Genomic DNA, 20499 nt, shown 5'->3' on the forward strand with positions numbered 1-20499 from the left:
TTTCACTGTAGCTAAATTATTAAAGAAAAGTCTTTTATTTCATATCATTTTATTTTTATATTTGTTTGTATATGCTCATACATGTTCAACATTGTTACCATAGAGCACCCCCTGCTGCTGAAGAACCACTCACTCTCCCACATCAAAGACCACAGAGAAAATCAGAGCGCACAGGACGTGATCATGGGGGGGCAGCAAGGGGCGCTCACAGCACAGACAGAACCTGTTTATGTCAGTCATGTTATTACATTCAGTCAGATGTATTTATTCAGGTTCAAACCACAAAGTTTACATTTAAGAATATGAGTCTGAAAGTTTGACATTACACTTGTGTCCCACGTCGCTCTCTGGTGGACGTGGACATCATTGATTATCTCTTCATTAGAATCGTTGATGAAAATTATTTCACGTAATTAGCATCAAACACCAAGTAATGATGTCATTAGTGATGTCATTAAAGAGGGACACGTCACTGTGACGAGTCATGATGTCATTAGTGATGTCATTAAAGAGGGACACGTCACTGTGACGAGTTCTAGGCACAAGTTCACTGTCGTCCACTGAGAGGAGTGTCCACACGTGTCCATCACAGACCATGTGACCAGAGACTCCTCAGTGTGTCCTCAGTGTTAGTCATTTGATTGTCTCTGTGTCCACTGCCTCCTACAGGACAGCTCTGTCACTACACCTCGTCCTCGTCTTTAAAGGACGTCCGTCTCAGATTCTCTCTGACTTTGACAAATTCTGGAGCTTTCAGGTTTTTCTCCTCCATCTTCTGTTGTTTCTCCATCTGAGGACACGAGGACAGAGACAGTGAGACGAGGACACAAGGACAGAGACAGTGAGACAAGGACACAAAGACAGAGACAGTGAGACGATGACACAAGGACTGAGACAGGGACAAGAGGACAGAGACAGTGAGACGAGGACACAAGGACAGTGTGTGTGTGACTGTGTGTGTGTATGTGTCTGTGTGCATGTATGTGTGTAGGTGTGTAGGTGTGTATGTGTGTGTATGTACCACCTCCTCCTCCAGCTTCTTGTGTCTCTTCAGTAGCTCCGCCTCCAGAGGTGAGATCTTCCTGTGTGCTTCCTCTTCCTGTTTCCTCTGTTTGATCAGCTGATCTCGTTTCCTGCTCTCCAGGACTCTCTGCAGCTCAGGTTTGATCTCCACACTGTCGCCCCCTCTGGACACACACACGCACACACACACGCACACTGACTTAACAAAGTCTTATCACTAACCAGTTAATAACTAACCATAACCTCAAATCTTAATCTTCTTCAGCTGATGGCAAAAGCTCAATCTTCTTTGAGCTTCTGTCTCATTAGGACCAGGTTTTGGTCTTGTGGGCGACTGGTCCTGGTGTTTCATCCTGCAGAGGGCCCCCTCAGTGATGGTGGACACCTCGGTGGTGATGGACACCTCAGTGATGTGGACACCTCAGTGATGGTGGACACCCATTGGTGGACACCTCAGTGGTGATGGACACCTCAGTGATGTGGACACCTCAGTGATGGTGGACACCCATTGGTGGACACCTCAGTGGTGGACATGCTGGCCTCTTAGAAGCACACTTTAATAAAACAAATCTGTCCCTTTAAATATGTCCTCTTTTCACAGTTTTACTGAGATGTCTTCAAATCTTACACTTCATGTCTTCACATGTCCACATAATGTCCTAACAACATCATTTATCCTTATTTAGACATGTCCTCACCTGTCCCTACCTATTTAGACATGTCCTCACCTGTCCCTACCTATTTAGACATGTCCTCAGATAGGTGTCCCTGGTGTCCCTGGTGTCCCTGGTGTCCCTCTAACCTGCAGCTGCTCAGCAGTTCTCTGTGAAGCTCTCGGTGACTCCTGGAAGCTTTGACTGGATTCAGCAGTTTTTTGGGTTTGATGAGGTCTTCGTCCTCTTCGTCCTCTCCCACTCTGTCCGGCTGGGGGACATAGCCGGACACTAGGGACGGCCTCCTGTGGACGCCCTCAGTCCGATGCTGATGCAGGTCTCCATACGCTGAGGCTGAAGACATGAGGACAGACAGAGGTGAGAGGGGAACACTGTGTCCAGCAGAGGGCATTGCAAAGACTTTACACATCACTGTGGTGATTTGATGACATCAGCATGAAGGTGGGCGTGTCCCACAGGTCTCATTAATGTCACCTGATCCCAGTCTTTCAAATTTCAGACAAAGAGAAACCAGAGACCGACGCCCACTGCCACTGGCACCACCCATCACCAAGTCATGTGGCATCAAACAACAAAGAGCTGTGTATGATTATTGCCACACAGTGAGGCTGCTGCAGTCAATCACTGCACAGACCCCGCCTCCTGTGTGTGTTTGTGTGTGTGTAGTCAGATTAATCAATGTGACCTCTGACCTCTGACCTGACTGTAGCGACAGTTTTCCTATAAAAGGTCGCTAAGAGGCTTAGGTGGGCTCCACGCGTCATTCAAATGAATCCAAGTCCAGTGATGTTTCTTGTTTGACGATTTATTCTTGGTTGTATAATGATTTGACGGTAAACAGAAAATATAAATCAGGAACGCCACTAACCCCCTTTCTCTCTTACCCACCGCCGATCCGAGTGCCCAGGTGTATAGATTAAACCACACCCATGTGTCAATCAAAAAACGGAAGTGACATAACCAAAAAACAGTATGAGTGACCTTTCAAAATAAACAATAAACAAACAGACCAAATATGCATTTTGGCCCCTACACTGACCTCATATTGATCTGAAAACAGGAAGTGAGGTTGGATCACGTGACCAGACCTTATCTGTCCTCTACATGAGAGCTGTGAAACATCCTGAACCAGACCTTCAGAATCAGAACCAGAACCAGACTTTCAGAATCAAACCAGACCTTCAAAACTTTACATTACATGTCATTTAGCAGACGCTTTTATCCAAAGTGACTTACAATAAGTGCATTTAAACATTTGGGTACAAATAAGAGCTAGAAGTAAGAGCTTCAAGTAAGCCAAACTTTTTTAGTCGAGGTAGAGTCGGAAGAAATGTGTTTTTAGTCAGCTGCGGAAGATGTGGAGGCTTTCCGCTGTCCGGATGTCGATGGGGAGCTCGTTCCACCATTTGGGAGCTAGGACAGTGAACAGTCTCGAGTTCTGTGAATGCCTCTGCGATCCTCTCAGTGAGGGGGCAGCGAGCCGGTTTGACCTTCAAAACCAGAACCAGAACCAGACTTGCAGAACCAGACTTGCAGAACCAAACCAGACCTTCAAAACCAGAACCAAACCAGACCTTCAAAACTAGAACCAGACTTGCAGAACCAAGGGAAGATCAACAAAAGTCTTATTACTAACCAGTTAATAACTATCACTAACCTTAACCATAACCACAATTCAAATCTTTGTCCTAAACTTAATCAGTTTAAATGAAATGAAATTACAACATACATTATCTCAAGGACCAGGTTTTCGTCTCCAGGAAGACTACTGTCCTGACAAGGTCGCGCGCACGCACGCGCACGCACGCACACACACACGCACACACACACGCATGCGCTACACACACACACACACACACACACACACACACATCTAATAACTTAAGAGGATTCAGGACCACACTAAGTCCTGGTTCTTACCAGACTTCACCATCCCCTCCCACACTGAGTCACTGGTCCCCCTCACATCCATCTGATCCAGTTCTGATCCAGTTCTGATCCAGTTCTGATCTGGCTCATGTGTTCTAGTCTATGTGACTCGTTATGTTCTCTGTACGAGCAGCAGTGGGACTCCTACCCCCCATCCTCAACGCCCACCCACCCATAACCCCCCTCCCCCTTCAACCTCCTCCTCCTCTTCTCATTTCCCACGATGCTTCACATCACTTTGAGTTTTCTTTGATCTACAAGTCTAACATTTCCCTCCTCAAACTAAAACTGACCAGACTGAGGGAGGACTGTCCCAAGACCCAGACCTTTGAGAACCTCAGACCTTTCAGAATCACAGACCTTTGAGAACCTCAGACCTTGAGAACCTCAGACCTAAAAGAACCTCAGACCCAGTGAACCTCAGACCTTTGAGAACCTCCGACCCCTGAGAACCTCAGACCTTTGAGAAACCAGCAGTTTGTTGTGATTCAGGTGTTCGCTGCCCCCTAGTGGCTGTGACAGACAAAAGGAGGTGGTGATGTGGTCAAGGTTCATGAATGGTAAACAATAACCAGCAGGTGGAGCTGATGCTGCAGCATCTGCTGTTAAACCACAGAAGAAGAAGTTCTACTGTCTTCTTTTTTTATCTTTTACAGTAGTTGTTGTTTGTGATGATGCCTCATTAACCTTTAACCTTTCCTTTAATTGAACCTGACTTCACCTTCATGGACAAACTTACCTCTGCTGTTTCCATGAGTCACAGAGGTCTGGTCATCGTGGTCGATGTCGTACGACTTCTACAACAAAGACAAACAAAGTCACATGATCACGTCTTTATCTCACTCTCCCACACAAAAGATCCACCGCTGCCTCGTGTGGTCACTTTGAGCGATGGAGGCAGCAGAGGACCGCGAGTCCCCCGCCCCCCCTCCCCCTCAGTTGGATTCATTCTCTGTGACTGAATGGATTCTGTGTTGGTTGCTAGGAGACGCATCATCAGGCTTCAACACGGTGACAAGGCCTTCAGTGTGTTCCGGGGTTTTTGGGGGTGATGAATGAAGCTTTGTTCCTTTTATTTTGTGAGAAGGTTAAAGGGACAGAAAATCTGACCTCTGCTGGACAAACAGCTACATTACACTGTGGCAGAAAGTATGTATGAGTGTGTGTGTTAGAGTACATACAAACATAAAGAAAACATACAAACAGAACATAAAAAGAACATAGAGAACATGTAAATAATATATAGAGAACATATAGACAGAACATATAGAGAATATATAAAGAACATATGGAGAACATATAAAGAAGATATAGAGAACATATAAAGAACAGATAAAGAAGATATAGAGAACATAAAGAACATATAGAGAACATATAGACAGAACACATAAAGAACATATAGAGAACATACATACAGAACATATAAAGAACATACATCAACGTTACATGTCATAAATGACGTAACATCTAGCACTTGTTTGTACCCAAATGTTTAAATGCACTTATTGTAAGTCACTTTGGATAAAAGCATCTGCTAAATGACATGTAATGTAATGTATTATAAAGAACATATAGACAGAACATATAGAGAACATACAAAGAACATATAGAGAACATATAGACAGAACATACAGAGAACATATGAATAACATATAGACAGAACATATAGAGAACATATAAAGAACATACAGACAAAACATACAAAGAACATATAAAAAACATATAGTGAACATATGTAGAACATATAGAGAACATATAAATAAGATATAGAGAACATATAGAGAACATATAGACAGAACATACAAAGAACATATAGAGAACATATGAAGAACATATAGACAGAACATACAAAGAACATACAGATACTATATAGAGAACATACAGACAGAACATATAGAGAACATATAAAGAACATATGAAGAATATATAGAGAACATATAAAAAAGATATAGAGAACATGAAGAACATATGGATAACATATAGACAGAACATATAAAGAACACATAGAGAACATATGAGGAACCTATAGAGAACATACAGACAGAACATATAAAGAAGATATAGAGAACATAAAGAACATATAGAGAACATATAAATAAGATATAGAGAACATATAGAAAAGATACAAAGAACATATAGAAAAATATAGAGAACATATGAGGAACATATAGACAGAACATATAAAGAACATACAGACAGAACAAATAAAGAACATATAGAGAACACACAGTACATCTAGCACTTGTTTGTACCCAAATATTTAAATCCACTTATTGTAAGTCACTTTGGATAAAAGCGTCTGCTAAATGACATGTAATATAAAGAACATATAGCCAGAACATATTGACAGAAACATATAAAGAATATATAAAGAACATATAAAGAACATATATAGAACATATAAAGGAAATATAGAGAACATATAGACAGAGTTAGGAGTTGTTTTCTTTCCTTGTGTGTGTGAGTGTGTGGCTTAGTGAATGTTTGTGAGTGTAAGAGCACTTGGCCAAAGAGGTGTCTACCCCCACCTACAGGAGGACTGGGAGACCAAAGGGGGAGCCCAAGGGGGAAGAAGCCCTTAAAAGACCTGAGGTCACAGCAGCTGGGCGTGGCTGAGAGGGAAAACAATTCTTTGACCGTGTTGAAGCCCATGTGAATCTGTGTTAAGCCATATGAAACCAGACTTTACGTTTATTTTATTTTGTCATTCTACTTTGTACCAATAAATCACTAGAAGAGCAACTAGATCAACTTTCATCTCATTCATTCTTCATCTGCACGCGTCAAAACCACACCAACTCAGTCACTAGTAGCAGCTCAAAGGCAAAGGACAAAAGGGTGGAACAGCTGTAAGTCAAAGAATTGCTCTCTGTGGAAGGACCTGGAACAAAGGAAGTGCATGTGTCTGGAAAAGCTGAAGTGAAGAAACACTTTGAACTATTTTCATTGGTGACTTTATAAGGACTTATTTGGATGAATATTGAGTTATATTTTTGAAGAAAAAAAAGGAAAGTTTGTTGAGTTGAACAATGGACTCAATCTCAAAGGCAAAGGCAGCAGGAAATGTCTGAAATGTCTGAAACAGAAACTAAGCAAGCAGCAAAGAATAGTAGAAAGGGTAAAGGTGCTTCATTAACGCGCATCATGATTCTGAGTCAGATCCACTGAATCTGGACACAGTAAAGGAAAGCTTTCAGAAATATATGGAAAGGACGAGTGTATTATGGACACTGAGCAATGGTATCAGCCAAAGATGATGAATAGCACTGAATTTAAGACTAAAGTGGAGAAGTGGATTCAGTCCTGCCCTATTCAGTCCCTGACACAAAAGGAGAACGTAGTCGAAGTCAGTCCAAAGGACAGTGTCTCTGTAGTGAGCCAAAGTTCTAGCTCTAGCAGAGTCTCATGTGGAAGCACTGATTCAGCGCGTCAGATTGCACAGGCAGAGAGGGCTTCATTGTTGGCTATAACTGCTGCATTAAAACAAAAACATGCATTGGAGGAAAAGGAAGAGCAGTTGATGAAAGAAAGGGAAGAAATAAGAAGACAAAAGGAAACTCTTAACTTTGAAACTGAGTTGTCAGCTACAGATGCCAAGCTTGCAGTGTTGACTGATGCTGACGAACATGTTTCTTCTACTCCAATTGATGACATGAATAAGTATTTTGAGGAGAATGTAGAAGTTGTTAGTAGGAATACTGTACAAGCAGGAACGCAAATCAAAATGCACAAAGAAAGGAGTGTGCGACCAAAGGACAGAGCACAACATTTACCGTTGCATCAAATGCCCTACACGCAAGCACATTCCCAAGGTGAGCGTGGAGACTGGTTACTTCAAGAAACGCAAGGTGTTGTAGGAGCAGCACTGAGACCACGATTGTCACAGGCAGGTAACACAGCTGGAAGAGTAGGCCAACCTGGGCTAACACAACCGAGTTTTGACAATGAATCCTTCTCTATCCTCTTTATTCCTTCTCTATCCTCTTTCTCCCCTCTATCTCAGGATCAAGTTCTTTCCCTAATAACCTCTGCCCGCCCCACCTCCTGCCCCCTTGACCCTATCCCCTCTCACCTTCTTCAGTCAATTGCTTCTGATCTTCTTCCTTTCCTCACCCACCTCATTAACACATCTCTGTCATCTGGTTGCTTTCCGGACTCTCTTAAAGAGGCCAGAGTGACCCCCCCTCCTTAAAAAACCCACCCTTGACCCGTCTGAAGTAAATAACTACAGACCTGTCTCTCTTCTTCCTTTTCTCTCCAAAACTCTGGAGCGCGCTATCTTTAATCATCTCTCCTCCTACCTTCACCGGAACAACCTTCTTGATCCTCTTCAGTCTGGTTTTAAAGCAGGTCACTCGACCGAAACTGCACTTCTTGCTGTCACTGAGCAACTCCACACTGCCAGGGCTGCCTCTCTCTCCTCTGTGCTCATCCTCTTGGACCTTTCTGCAGCGTTTGACACAGTTAACCACCAGATCCTTACTTCCTCCCTTCAAGAACTAGGTGTCTCAGGCTCTGCACTTACCCTACTCTCGTCCTATCTTCAAAACCAAACATACAGAGTAACCTGGAGAGGATCCGTGTCGGAACCCTGTCCTCTAGCTACTGGGGTCCCTCAGGGTTCTGTCTTGGGCCCTCTCCTCTTCTCTCTATACACCAACTCTCTTGGTTCGGTTATTCGCTCTCATGGTTTTTCCTATCACAGCTACGCCGATGACACCCAACTCATTCTCTCTTTTCCCAGCTCCGACACACAGGTAGCAGAACGGATCACCGCTTGTCTGACTGACATCTCTCAGTGGATGTCTGACCATCACCTGAAACTCAATCTCGACAAGACTGAATTTCTTTTTCTCCCAGGAAAGGGCTCTCCCACCACAGATCTAACCATCACCCTCGACAACTCTGTGGTAACTCCTTCTCACACCGCAAGGAACCTGGGTGTGACACTTGACGACCATCTCTCCCTCACTGCCAACATTGCTGCAACAGCTAGATCTTGCAGATACATGTTGCACAACATCCGAAGGATTCGGCCTCTTCTAACCCAGAAGGCGGCACAGGTTCTGGTCCAGGCTCTTGTCATCTCACGCTTGGATTACTGCAACTCCCTCCTGGCTGGTCTTCCTGCATGCGCCATACGACCTCTGCAACTCATCCAGAATGCAGCAGCTCGACTGGTCTTCAACTTACCAAAATTCTCCCACACTACGCTGCTCCTCCGCTCCCTTCACTGGCTTCCGGTAGCTGCTCGCATCCGCTTCAAGACTCTAGTGCTTGCGTTCCATGCTACAAACGGATCCGGTCCAGCCTACATCCAGGACATGATTAAAACCTACACCCCAGCCCGGCTCGCTGCCCCCTCACTGAGAGGATCGCAGAGGCACTCGCAGAACTCGAGACTGTTCACTGTCCTCACTCCCAAATGGTGGAACGATCTCCCCATCGACATCCGGACAGCTGAAAGCCTCCACATCTTCCGACGCCGACTAAAAACACATTTCTTCCGACTCTACCTCGACTAAGACGACAAAAAAAAAAAAAAAAAAACTTGTACATCGCACTTATGACTAGCACCTCATAGTTTGTTCTACTTGAAGCTCTTACTTACTTCTAGCTCTTATTTGTACCCAAATGTTTAAATGCACTTTTGTAAGTCGCTTTGGATAAAAGCATCTGCTAAATGACATGTAATGTAATGTAATGAATCGTGTATACAAGAGCAAAGTACACAATACAGGCAGCTGGTTGATGATCTTGTCCAATTTATAGACAGTGGAGGACCTGTGATGCCAGAGCCACAGCAGGTACCGCACAGAGAACTGCATGATGAACTGCCATCCAGTTGTCTAATTGCTATCTTGAATAGACAAAATGAAATTACATCGATGCTTCTCAAACAACAGCAAGAGTGTCGCCACCTTTGATGGAGACATCTTACAGTTCAGGTCATTTATGACGTCCTTCGAACAGAACATTGAAAGGAAAACGGACAATGGACAAGACAGATTGTTTTATCAACAGTACAACAGTACACAAAAGGTCAGGCCAGAGACCTAGTAAGAAGTTGCCAGCATATGAGTGCAGAGCAAGGGTACCTCAAAGCAAAACGCTTGCTATATGAACATTTTGGCAATGAGTATAAGATATATTGACGCAAAAAGAAACCCTGCTGATGACTGCTCTAGAGGAGTGAGTCTGGACAGGTTCATGGGGAATCCCAGATGGATCTGTGGACCAGAGTTCCGGCTGTCATCTGAAGACGAATGGCCGAGTGAGCAGGTGAACAAATTTCAACTTTGTGAAGACGACTCGGAGGTGAGAAAGGCTGTTACAGTCAATGCCATTATGTCCTCCTATTTTTCAGACTGGCTTAAATTGAGAGTAGCTGGTGCCTGGATCTTAAAAGTAAAGGCCAGACTCAAACATTTGGCACTGAAAAGAAAAGACTCAAAGGAAGAAAGTGGGAGGAGCAAGAGAACAACTGTAATGAACAGACAATCCAACAAAGTTGACATGAAAGTCTCAGTCACAGTTGATGATCTGAAAAGTGCTGAAAGAGCAATACTCAGCTTTTGTGCAAAGGCAATCTTTTTCAGAGGAGATCAACATGCTGCAAAAAGGAGCAGTGTGTGTGAAAAAGCAGAGCAACATCTACAGGCTGGATCCAGTGCTGGATGATGGCATTCTCAGAGTAGGTGGACACCTCAGAAGAACATCAATGCCTGAGGAAAGAAAACCTCCTCCCATCCTGGTCAAAAACCACCACGTATCAACTCTGATCCTTCACCACCTACATGTTCAAACTGGACATGGAGGAAGGAACCATATGCTATCTGAGGTATGAAAACAATACTGGATAATAAATGGTCTTAAACTTCAATAAGGAAGCTTGTGTCACACTGTGTGTTTTGCAGAAAGAACAGAGGTAAATTAGGTGAGCAAATGATGACTGACTTAAGTGAAAGACTCGCCACTGACCTAGTACCGTTCTATAATGTGGGCCTTGACTACTTTGGTCCCTTCGAGATTAGAAGGGGAAGGATCACCATAAAGAGGTACGGCGTGATCTTTACCTGTATGACCAGCAGAGCAATCTGCAGTATCTGGAAGTGGCCTGTTCTTTGAACACTGACTTGTGCATCAATGCCATTAGAAGATTTCTGTGTCAAAGAGGTCAAGCAAAACACATACGATCAGACAACAGCACTAACCTAGTAGGTGCACATAGAGAGTTAAGAGAAGCACTCAGTACTTTTGACCAAAGAAGAATCCACCAGACTCTCATGAAGGATGGGGTTTGTTGGAATTTTAATCCACCAACAGCCTCTCACCTTGGTGGATTCTGGGAAAGACTTATCAGAATGGTGAGACAGACCTTATGTTCAGTCTTAAAGCAGCAAACCCTAGATGATGAAGGCCTGAGCACAGTTTTCTGTGAAGTGGAAGCAATACTTAATAGGCGCCCAATTACATGGGCATCTGATGACCCACAGGATCTAGATGCCCTGACGCCCAGTCATATCCTGCTGCTTCGAACTAGCCCTGTTCTCCCCCCTGGAGTCATGTCAAGGTCTGACCTATACCACAAGAGACGTTGGAGACATGTCCAGTATGTAGCTGAGCTGTTTTGGAAGAGGTGGCTCCTCTTCTGCAAGAAGGGCAAAAGTGGTCAAGAACAAAAAGTTTGTGGTAGATGAGAAGAATTGTGGAAGCAAGACCTGATGTCAGAGGTCATGTACGGGTTGTGAAGTTGCAAACCAAGACGAGTGTCCTGGAGAGGCCAGTCACTAAGATCTGCCTGCTGTTAGAGGGGGATGAAGAGAAGTGAAAGCTCTTAATTGAGAGAAGATAAGTGAACTCATTTATGTTTCAATATTTCAGAGCTAAATTTTCCATTCAAATGATGATATGGCTCCTTTATGTTTGATGAAGTAATTATTTTTGTCTGTACAAATATAATTAGGGGCCGGTGTGTAGGAGCCAAATTGATAGTTGTGTTAAGTTTTTGTTTTCTTTCCTTGTGTGTGTGAGTGTGTGGCTTAGTGAATGTTTGTGAGTGTAAGAGCACTTGGCCAAAGAGGTGTCTACCCCCACCTACAGGAGGACTGGGAGACCAAAGGGGGAGCCCAAGGGGGAAGAAGCCCTTAAAAGACCTGAGGTCACAGCAGCTGGGCGTGGCTGAGAGGGAAAACAATTCTTTGACCGTGTTGAAGCCCATGTGAATCTGTGTTAAGCCATATGAAACCAGACTTTACGTTTATTTTATTTTGTCATTCTACTTTGTACCAATAAATCACTAGAAGAGCAACTAGATCAACTTTCATCTCATTCATTCTTCATCTGCACGCATCAAAACCACACCAACTCAGTCACCAGTAGCAGCTCAAAGGCAAAGGACAAAAGGGTGGAACAGCTGCTACATATAGAGAACATATAAAGAACATATAGACAGAACATATAAAGAACATATAGACAGAAAATATAAAGAACATATAGACAGAACTTACAAAGAACATATAGAGAACATATAAAGAACAGACAGAACATATAAAGAACATATAGACAGAACATAGAGTAAATGGTGTTCACATGCTGACAGACTCCGCCCCCTCCCTCTGCCCCTCCCACCACCTGTTGCTGGATCACTGAATTAAAAATAGCCTGGGTCTGAGAAGCTGTCAGCTGTTGTCACCATGGAAACAAATACACCCCATAATTCAGATGTTTCTCTTTGAGGAATCACTTCACTGCTGAGGACAGTGACGAGGACAGACTTGTCATCAAATGTCCGGAGAAAAGTGTCCTCTCAGAGACACAGACACACACACTCAGTGATTTTAACATCACTCACACACACAGGAGTTGTTGATCCACTGCTGCCTCCATCACTAAGTTCTAATGTCTGATTTTGTCATTTCAGTGTTTGAAATCCTACGTTCAGATTGACCTCAGTGACACAAAGTGACCACCCGAGGCAGCAGAGGACCAGCAGCTCCTGTGTCCCCGCAGTTAAAAACACTGGTTTTCTCTCTGAGGTTTGGTGTGGGAGAGTGGATGACAGTGAGACAGAGACGTGATCATGTGACGTAGATCACGTTGTGTGTCAGGCTGGTTCTCAGCAGAAGGGGGCGCTCACAGCACAGCCACTTCTTCATATAAGGACACAAAACCAAAAAATGTCCCTGAAACTTTCAGACAGGTCCACACTCACCTTCTTTCCATACACTCCTCCCATTCCTCTCGTCTTCTCGTCTGTTTGTGGACGCAGGTTCAGTCCAGTCCGTCTGTCTGTCTCTTGTCGTGTCCTGGCAGACTGACAGCCTGTCTCCTGGTGTGTGTGTGTGTGTGAACCACCTGTTCTCTGACTCTCAGCTGTGAGGAGTTAAATCCTCTGACTGGATTAAAGTGATTGGAGGAGACAGAGAGCAGTGATGTCTGTCTGTCCTCTCACTCACTCACTGTCTGTCTGTCCTCAGAGACACCTTCACATCCATCAGTGAGGTGGAGAAGCTGTTGCGTGCCCCATAACAGGTTTTTACTGTTTTGACCACTAGATGGAGATCAGCTCAGTCTGTGGTGACAACTAGTACTAACTACAATAACCTTAACTACTCCAACCACCAAACCCACCTTATCTAGTTAACAAACTAACCTTACCTAGTCCTATCACTAAACAACCCTAACTAGCATTAACTGAGTGTTTTGATGATAACGATGACGTCATAATTGATCAATAAAACCATGTTTATGAATCTACAGCTTTTTTTTTTTATTGTTGAGCTTCAGTCACATGATCGATGTCACACTGTGATGTCATGTGATTATTTACACTATAAATAAAACATCAATATCACTCATGATGATCAGACGAGGTCACATGATTCCACAAAACATGTCCACCACAGAGGCTTGGTCTCTACTGGTCCGGAGTGGGCGGGGCCTCCAGGTCTTCGTGGCTCGGACCCGACATCTGCATGAAGAGCTCCCTCAGCTCTGTGATGTCATCGTCCAGGGAGGGAAGGGGCGGGGCCGAGCGCTGCTCACGCTCCTCGATGAAGTCCCACAAACGAACGTTGTTCATGAACTGAAAACAAACACAAACACACGTCAACAAACAGCCCCGCCCATTGCCACACTAAACAAGACGGCGGCTGTGGACTCTGACCCGCACGCCTCCCTCGCTGCTCAGCTGTTTCCGCGGCCGCTCCGGTTCTGCTCGGGTTCCGTCCGGAAAAGCATGAAGATACAAACACTTCCCTCCGAATGGACACGAACCGCGACCCTGGTCGAAGTACTTACACGCCTTCTTACTGCGCACACACAGGAAGTGACATCATTGGCTGAAAAACTCAAACTGGGTGTGGCTACTGAGACACAGGGAACTCACCTGACTCCAGATTTGAAGAGTTCAATGAGGTGATCCTTTTCGTCCTGGTCCTCGACCCAGTAGATGGAAGGAATGACAAACTCCGAGATGACACGACACTCAGGACAAGACCTGAAACCACAGAGACCAGAGACCTGAAACCACAGAGACCTGAGACCTGAGACACCAGAGAACCAGCTCTCTCAGGTCTAGGTCTCTCAGACCTTTGTCCGAGTCTTTCAGACCCTGATCCTGGATTCTTACTTGACAATGACATTGCTGAAGTTCCTGGTGCAGCGCCACCTCCTGATGCAGGACAAGCAGAAGGTGTGGCAACAAGACGACAAGATCCCGAACCTCCGCTCTGACGGGTTTATCTTCTGCACCACCAGCTCCATACAGATGGAGCAAACCTGTGGAACGACAGGAACAACTTAGCACACTCACCACGACTCAGCACACTCACCACGACTCAGCACACTCACCTTATCCTGACTCAGCTGAGCTGCAAAGGCCTTCTCCATGTCTGCTTCAAAGAGCAGGAGACACATCTGTGACAGACATATGAGTTTGTGTTTAACATTTATTACAGTACACACAAACACACACGTTAATTTCCCCGAGGGAACTTCCCAAAGGGATTAATAAAGTCGTCTGTCTGTCTGTCTGTCTGTCTGTCTGTCACACACACACCTTCTCGTGCATCCTCCTCTGCTCGGGGTCGTGGGGGTGGAGCACCTGTCGCCTGCACACGTCACACAGGTCGCCATGGAGATAAGTACAATTGTCTCCATAGAAACATTGTCCTGCAGCAGCATAAGGACACAGCTGGGGGAGGTCCTGGGAAGCCCCGCCCACTGGGGGAATAACTATAGAGATAGGTACACTGGTAACACGTATTACATCATGATGACATCATTACAGCTATCAGCCAATCAGAGGACAGCGTGCTTTGTCCAACCTTGGTCTTTAACTGAGCCGTCCAGGCCCGTCCTGATGGCATCCACGTAAGTCTGAGGAGCGGCGGCGGCGGCGTCTGACCACACACTGTCAGCTGGAGCGCCAAAGTTCCTTTCCACAGGCATACCTGACAGAGGTCAGAGGTCACAGACACGATACAGTTATCAGGTTGGACATCAAGTATCGAGTGGAACCAGGACTTTCTGATTCTCCCAGAATCATTCAAATATTTAAAATTTCCATTCCTCGTTTGGATTCACAGTCTGCCGAACACCAACAAAGAAGAAGAAACCGCGCGGCCATTTTTTAAAAGCTTTGCTTTTAAAAATAATGAAGTCACCTCAGTGAAACAGGACGGCGACAAACATCAGGGAGTACAATACCAGCTCTGACCTGGACGCTGACCCTCAGTCCAGCACCACAGTGACCACTGGTTTACCTTTTACTTGGGTAAGTAAAAGGTAAACCACTTAAACTGGAGCTAAAGCGGTGTGTTCTCATTTGTCCAGAACACTCACACATGGTCTTGGGTCGTACCAGATGTTCCTTATTGTTGGTGTTAGTCGCTCAGTGGGAGGAGTCACTGCAGTCATACACTTAGGACATATGTGTAAATGTATAATATTTATATACAAAAAGAGCTCATTTAAAATATGTTCACTTTTTTGACCCCGCCTCTTAAAAAAATCGGAATCGAGAATTGCTCAAATTCAAACAATGCCCAACCCTAATCATGTGTACCTAATAAAGTGGGTGGAGTCATCGTGTGTGTGTCTCACCCCTGTCTCTGAGGACCAGGTTCTTCTTCACTCCACCTCTGATTGAAGCCCCACCCCCAGCTCCGCCTCCTTCACCTCCTGGATTCTCTGAAGCTCCTCCCCCACCTCCTCTGTTTGAAAGTTTGACATGGTCGTACCTGTACAGGAAGTGATGTCACTGTTCAGACATAAATCACAGAACACACCTGTCCAGTGCGTGTGTGTGCATGCATGTGTGTCTGTGCGTGTGTGTGTACCTGCAGCGTTCTCCATAAGCACATGTTCCTCTCTGGTAGAACTTACAGATGGTTGAAGGTTTGCTGTTGTTCAGGTCATGAGAAAACAAACAGCGACTTCCTTCTCTGCAAACACCATGGAGGAAGTACCTGAAACACACACACACCCCTGTCAGTCACATGTCACCATGACAACACCTGGTAGCCAAGTGTAAAGGGAACTTGGCTTGTAACCGGAAGGTCGCCGGTTCAAGTCCCCACCAGGTCAAAAGGGCTGGGGTACCCCTGAGCAAGGTACCCAACCCCATTGTTTCCCCTAAGGGGATTAATAAATCTATTGTACCACCTGTACTTCATCGTAAACCTGTTGTGCTTCCTCGTAGACCACCTGTACTTACTAGTAAACCTGTTGTGCTTCCTCGTAGACCACCTGTACCTCCTCGTAAATCTGTTGTACTTCCTCATAGACCACCTGTACTTCCTTGTGCATCTGTTGTACTTCCTCATAGACCACCTGACCACCTCTTCCTCATAAACCTCAGATCAAGATGATTTGATTTACAGGAAATGTAATGATCTCTCACTCATACTCATACACACACACACACGCTATAAATAAAGTCTTATCACTAACCAGTTAATGACTAACCCTAACCATAACCTCAAAACTTAGTCCTTAGGGCAGCCTGTGGCCAAGGGGAAAGGGAACTTGACTTGTAACCGGAGGGTCGCCGGTTCAAATCCTCACCCGGCCAAAAAGGGCTGGGGTACCCCTGAGCAAGGTACCCAGCCCCCAATGCTCCCCGGGCGCACTCAGTGTGGCAGCCCACTGCTCCTAATTCTAGGATGGGTCAAAATGCAGAGGAATACTTTCCCTAAGGGGATTAATAAAAACTAACTAACTTTAAACTTAACCAGTTCCTCAGAAATCAGGTTCTGCCTCATTAGGACCAGGTTTTGGTCTCCATTACCACGACTGGTCCTGACAAGGTCGGCGTTTATGACAGAAAACACACAAGCGCGCGCACATGTGACTTGAACCCGCTCTTTGACCAGTAGAACATATTCACGCGCTAACAGCTAAAAACATTAGCACGATGCTAACGCGTTCTCAGAGATCTGAGTCAGAAACAACGCGAGACTCAAACACGAACAAAGCAGACGGACAGGTAACACACACACACTCTCTCTCTCTCTCTCTCACTCTCTCTCACACACACACACACTGACCTGCAGGTCACCTGCTTCGTGCTCATCTTCCTCGCGGAGCTTCGGCTAACAGCGACTGTCACTGCGGTGTTACGTTCAAACGGTTCCGACTGTGAGCCACAGCCACAGCACGAAGGTTCCTATGAGCTCTGTGACGGTTCCACGAGCACAACCATGACCAAAGCCACGTCATCGTGACGTCATAGTCAAGTCTTAGTTGATAAGACGACGATAGTAGCTGAGACCAAACTTCACATGGTTAACAGACAGGAACCTTTTATATTTACAGGAAGTTAATGATAAAACAGTTCACACACACACACATGTTCGACTTCATGACTTGAGGGGACATTGCATTGATTTACATTAATTTCCTGGAGATTTACTCAACCATAATTACTAGTGGTTTAGTCCTAATCCTAATCCTAACCTTAAAACATATCTTCACCTTAAAATGTAGTCATGTACGTTATGGGGACTCTTTGTCTCACATAATGTGACTGTGTACAGGTTTAGGTCCCCACAACATAGGTAATACCTGGATACACACACAGGTAACTTCAGAACACTTACACTCCCAGTTTCCATGACGATGTTCTTAACACGGTCCAAAGGTCACCAGTTCAGACTGAAGGAGCTCCCGGTGAGTCTGGTCACATGACCGTCTGTCTGACAGTGGCTACAATGTGATAGGCTGCATGTGAGCATGTGATGTCATCAAATAGGTTGTAACCTGGCAACTGGGTGTAACAATGTAACAGAGAAGAAGAGAATGAGTGAGGGGAGAAACAGAAGAGAAGATGGAGGAGATGGAGAACAGTGTGATCCGACTGAGTCACTGTCAGAAGAACATCTTCTGTTTCTCTGTGCCGGAGCGGTGTCCAAGCTGTGGAGACGAGCTGAGGGGGAGCAGACTGCAGGAGGCGCCGGTCAGCCTCCCCTCCCCCTTCACTAATGGACACAAGAGCTCATGCTGCCTGTTGATCGCACCTGCACACAACAACCTGCACAGGTAAGGGTTCACATGATTTCAGATTCTTTCAGGTCTGAACCAGGTCTGAACTGTGTTCATCCAGTCTGAACCAGGTCTGAACTGTGTTCAACCAGTCTGAACCAGGTCTGAACCAGGTCTGAGCTGTGTTCAATCGGTCTGAACCAGGTCTGAACTGTGTTCAACTGGTCTGAACCAGGTATGAGCTGTGTTCCACTGGTCTGAACCAGGTCTGAACTGTGTTCAACCAGTCTGAACCAGGTCTGAACTGTGTTCAACCAGTCTGAACCAGGTTCGAACCAGGTCTGAGCTGTGTTCAATTGGTCTGAACCAGGTCTGAACTGTGTTCAAGTGGTCTGAACCAGGTCTGAGCTGTGTTCAAGTGGTCTGAACCTGGTCTGCACCAGGTCTGAACTGTGTTCATCTGGTCTGAACCAGGTCTGAACCAGGTCTGAACTAGGTCTGAACTGTGTTCAACCAGTCTGAACCAGGTCTGAACTGTGCTCATCCGGTCTGAACAGGTCTGAAACAAGGACAGTGTACAAAACAAACAAACAACAATAGAAACAGAAACAGGACACCAGTGAATTACAGAGTTTAAACCGGTGGGGTTTGAGTCTGGATTTAAAGATGATCCAGAAGAACAGTGTATAATTGCTGTTTTTGTCCTCAGAGACTTTGATGGAACGTCAGATCTTCACACCGGCATCTCCAGCACTAAAGGTAGAAGTCAGAGGTCAGAGGTCGTGGCCAGATACCACAGTCCTTCCCTGTCCATGTCAGACATAATCACTGGGTGTGTGTGTGTGTGCGCATGTGTGTGTATGTGTGTAGGCCTTGTGTATAACTACACTCAGAGTGGTGTCCGTAGAGATCAGAGTGGGTGGGAGCGCTGCGTCAGTGTTCCTCTGGTCCGACCCGACATGTTCCACCTGATGGATCAGTGGGACCAGTACCTGGGTCGCTTCTCTGAAGGACCTATGTGGGACCCTGTCTGGCACAGGTACACTCTCACACCTGGTACAGGTACACTCACACACCTGGTACAGGTACACTTACACAACTGGTACAGGTAAACTCTCACACCTGGTACAGGAACACTCTCACACCTGGTACAGGCACACTTTTACACAACTGGTACAGGTAAACTCACACCTGTACAGGCATACCTCACACCTGGTACAGGTAAACTCACACCCGGTACAGGTACACTTACAATAACTGGTACAGGTAGTAAACCCTCACACCTGGTACAGGTACACTCTGGCACAGGTACACTCTCACACCTGGTACAGGTACACTTACACAACTGGTACAGGTAAACTGGTACACTCTCACACCTGGTACAGGTACACTCTCACACCTGGTACAGGTACACTCTCACACATGGTACAGGTACACTCTCACACCTGGTACAGGTAAACTCACACACCTGTCTGTCTCTCTCTGTCTAGGTTTGATGAGGACAACCATAACTGCTTCAGTTTCTGTCTGAACTTTATTAACAGCGTCCTGGCGGTGGAGGGGCGGAGCTCTCTCAGCAGAGATGCCTTCACTCACAACTTCATCTTGCCGAGGATGAGGAGGGTGTCTAAGTTCACCACATTATACCAGCACATCCAGAGACAGCAGTACTATGTGGTGGACGGGCAGGAGGACAGACAATAAAGACGGGGGTTAAGGAGGAAGAGAATGATGGACAACTTCAAACTTTGAACTGTAGGGGGCAGCACTGCACCTCCTACAGTACAACCTGCAAAAGACAGACAAGAGGACAGACAGAAGTGACAGGAGGACAAACAATAACATGTCCGTGTGTTTTTCTCTGTTATATATGAACAAGTGTTTTCTGTGTCACTGAACATCTACATACCTGTGAATGAGTTAATGAGTGATCGTGTCAGTGTGTGTGAATTACTGTGTGAATGTGTGAATGACTGTGCGAGTGATCGTGTCAGTGTGTGTGAATGAGTGAATGTGTGAATGACTGTGTGAGTGATTGTCCAAATTAGTAAATAAACATGAACAGTTTACATGTGAAGTTTATATTAATCTGTGATTCACATTCACACATTCACAGTCACATGACCTGAACTAAACCACTTTACACACACATTCACACATTCACACCATCAATTCAATTCAGTTGAGTTTTATTTGCGCTGAATCATCACATACATGAGCCTGTTTCAGAAAGCAGGTTCAGCAAACTCTGAGTTAAAACCTTAACTCTAGGTTGACCTACTCTGAGCTGGTTTCTGAACAGCTGATCGGCATCAGTTAAATTCACTCTGAGTTACGGGTGTGTGTTGGGAATGAAAAAAGCCATCATCAATGGAACACTGATACC

At 45.2% G+C, this 20499-nt stretch overlaps 3 protein-coding genes across 5 annotated transcripts; 1 reads left to right on the forward strand and 2 right to left on the reverse strand.

Moving 5' to 3' along the window:
* Positions 1-32: 32 nt before the first annotated feature.
* Positions 33-12928, reverse strand: LOC122767745 (protein FAM107B-like). Of its 2 annotated transcripts, XM_044023206.1 has the most exons (5): positions 12841-12928; positions 4366-4423; positions 1826-2030; positions 1025-1187; positions 33-790 (listed from the first exon to the last, which is right to left on the reverse strand). In XM_044023206.1, the coding sequence occupies exons 1-5, from the start codon at positions 12862-12864 to the stop codon at positions 683-685; spliced, it is 558 nt and encodes a 185-aa protein (XP_043879141.1). In that variant the 5' UTR covers positions 12865-12928; the 3' UTR covers positions 33-682. The 2 variants fall into 2 exon arrangements, with proteins under 2 accessions (XP_043879141.1, XP_043879143.1); XM_044023208.1 differs by lacking the exons at positions 4366-4423; positions 12841-12928 and adding an exon at positions 3618-3742.
* A 445-nt stretch (positions 12929-13373) lies between these two features.
* On the reverse strand, positions 13374-17412 carry mkrn2 (makorin, ring finger protein, 2). The gene is made up of 10 exons (XM_044023612.1): positions 17180-17412; positions 15971-16099; positions 15735-15871; positions 14957-15082; positions 14689-14864; positions 14481-14546; positions 14260-14408; positions 14017-14127; positions 13795-13939; positions 13374-13713 (listed from the first exon to the last, which is right to left on the reverse strand). The coding sequence occupies exons 1-10, from the start codon at positions 17203-17205 to the stop codon at positions 13546-13548; spliced, it is 1233 nt and encodes a 410-aa protein (XP_043879547.1). The 5' UTR covers positions 17206-17412; the 3' UTR covers positions 13374-13545.
* Positions 17413-17673: 261 nt separating this feature from the next.
* LOC122768007 (MKRN2 opposite strand protein-like) lies at positions 17674-20075 on the forward strand. 2 transcript variants are annotated; one of them, XM_044023614.1, is made up of 4 exons: positions 17674-18170; positions 18823-18872; positions 18984-19152; positions 19658-20075. In XM_044023614.1, exons 1-4 carry the CDS (start codon positions 17959-17961, stop codon positions 19815-19817), a joined length of 591 nt encoding a protein of 196 aa, XP_043879549.1. In that variant the 5' UTR covers positions 17674-17958; the 3' UTR covers positions 19818-20075. The 2 variants fall into 2 exon arrangements, with proteins under 2 accessions (XP_043879549.1, XP_043879548.1); XM_044023613.1 differs by having other exon boundaries at positions 17677-18170; positions 19604-20075.
* The last annotated feature ends 424 nt before the right edge of the window (positions 20076-20499 follow it).

This window comes from Solea senegalensis, linkage group LG4, assembly GCF_019176455.1.
Source record: "Solea senegalensis isolate Sse05_10M linkage group LG4, IFAPA_SoseM_1, whole genome shotgun sequence".
Classification (NCBI taxonomy): Eukaryota; Metazoa; Chordata; class Actinopteri; order Pleuronectiformes; family Soleidae; genus Solea; species Solea senegalensis.

Coding starts and splice junctions, on each gene's coding strand:
- LOC122768007 (XM_044023613.1), top strand. CDS start 17,959: ATGGAGGAGATGGAGAACAGTGTGATCCGACTGAGTCACTGTCAGAAG. Junction 18,171..18,822: donor GCACACAACAACCTGCACAG/GTAAGGGTTCAC, acceptor TTTTGTCCTCAG/AGACTTTGATGGAACGTCAG. Junction 19,153..19,603: donor TGGGACCCTGTCTGGCACAG/GTACACTCTCAC, acceptor CTCTCTGTCTAG/GTTTGATGAGGACAACCATA.
- mkrn2 (XM_044023612.1), bottom strand. CDS start 17,205: ATGAGCACGAAGCAGGTGACCTGCAG. Junction 16,100..17,179: donor ACGAAGCAGGTGACCTGCAG/GTCAGTGTGTGT, acceptor TGTGTGTTTCAG/GTACTTCCTCCATGGTGTTT. Junction 14,865..14,956: donor CGGCTCAGTTAAAGACCAAG/GTTGGACAAAGC, acceptor CTATCTCTATAG/TTATTCCCCCAGTGGGCGGG.
- LOC122767745 (XM_044023206.1), bottom strand. CDS start 12,864: ATGGGAGGAGTGTATGGAAAGAAG. Junction 4,424..12,840: donor GAGGAGTGTATGGAAAGAAG/GTGAGTGTGGAC, acceptor TCTTTGTTGTAG/AAGTCGTACGACATCGACCA. Junction 1,188..1,825: donor GAACTGCTGAGCAGCTGCAG/GTTAGAGGGACA, acceptor GTGTGTGTCCAG/AGGGGGCGACAGTGTGGAGA.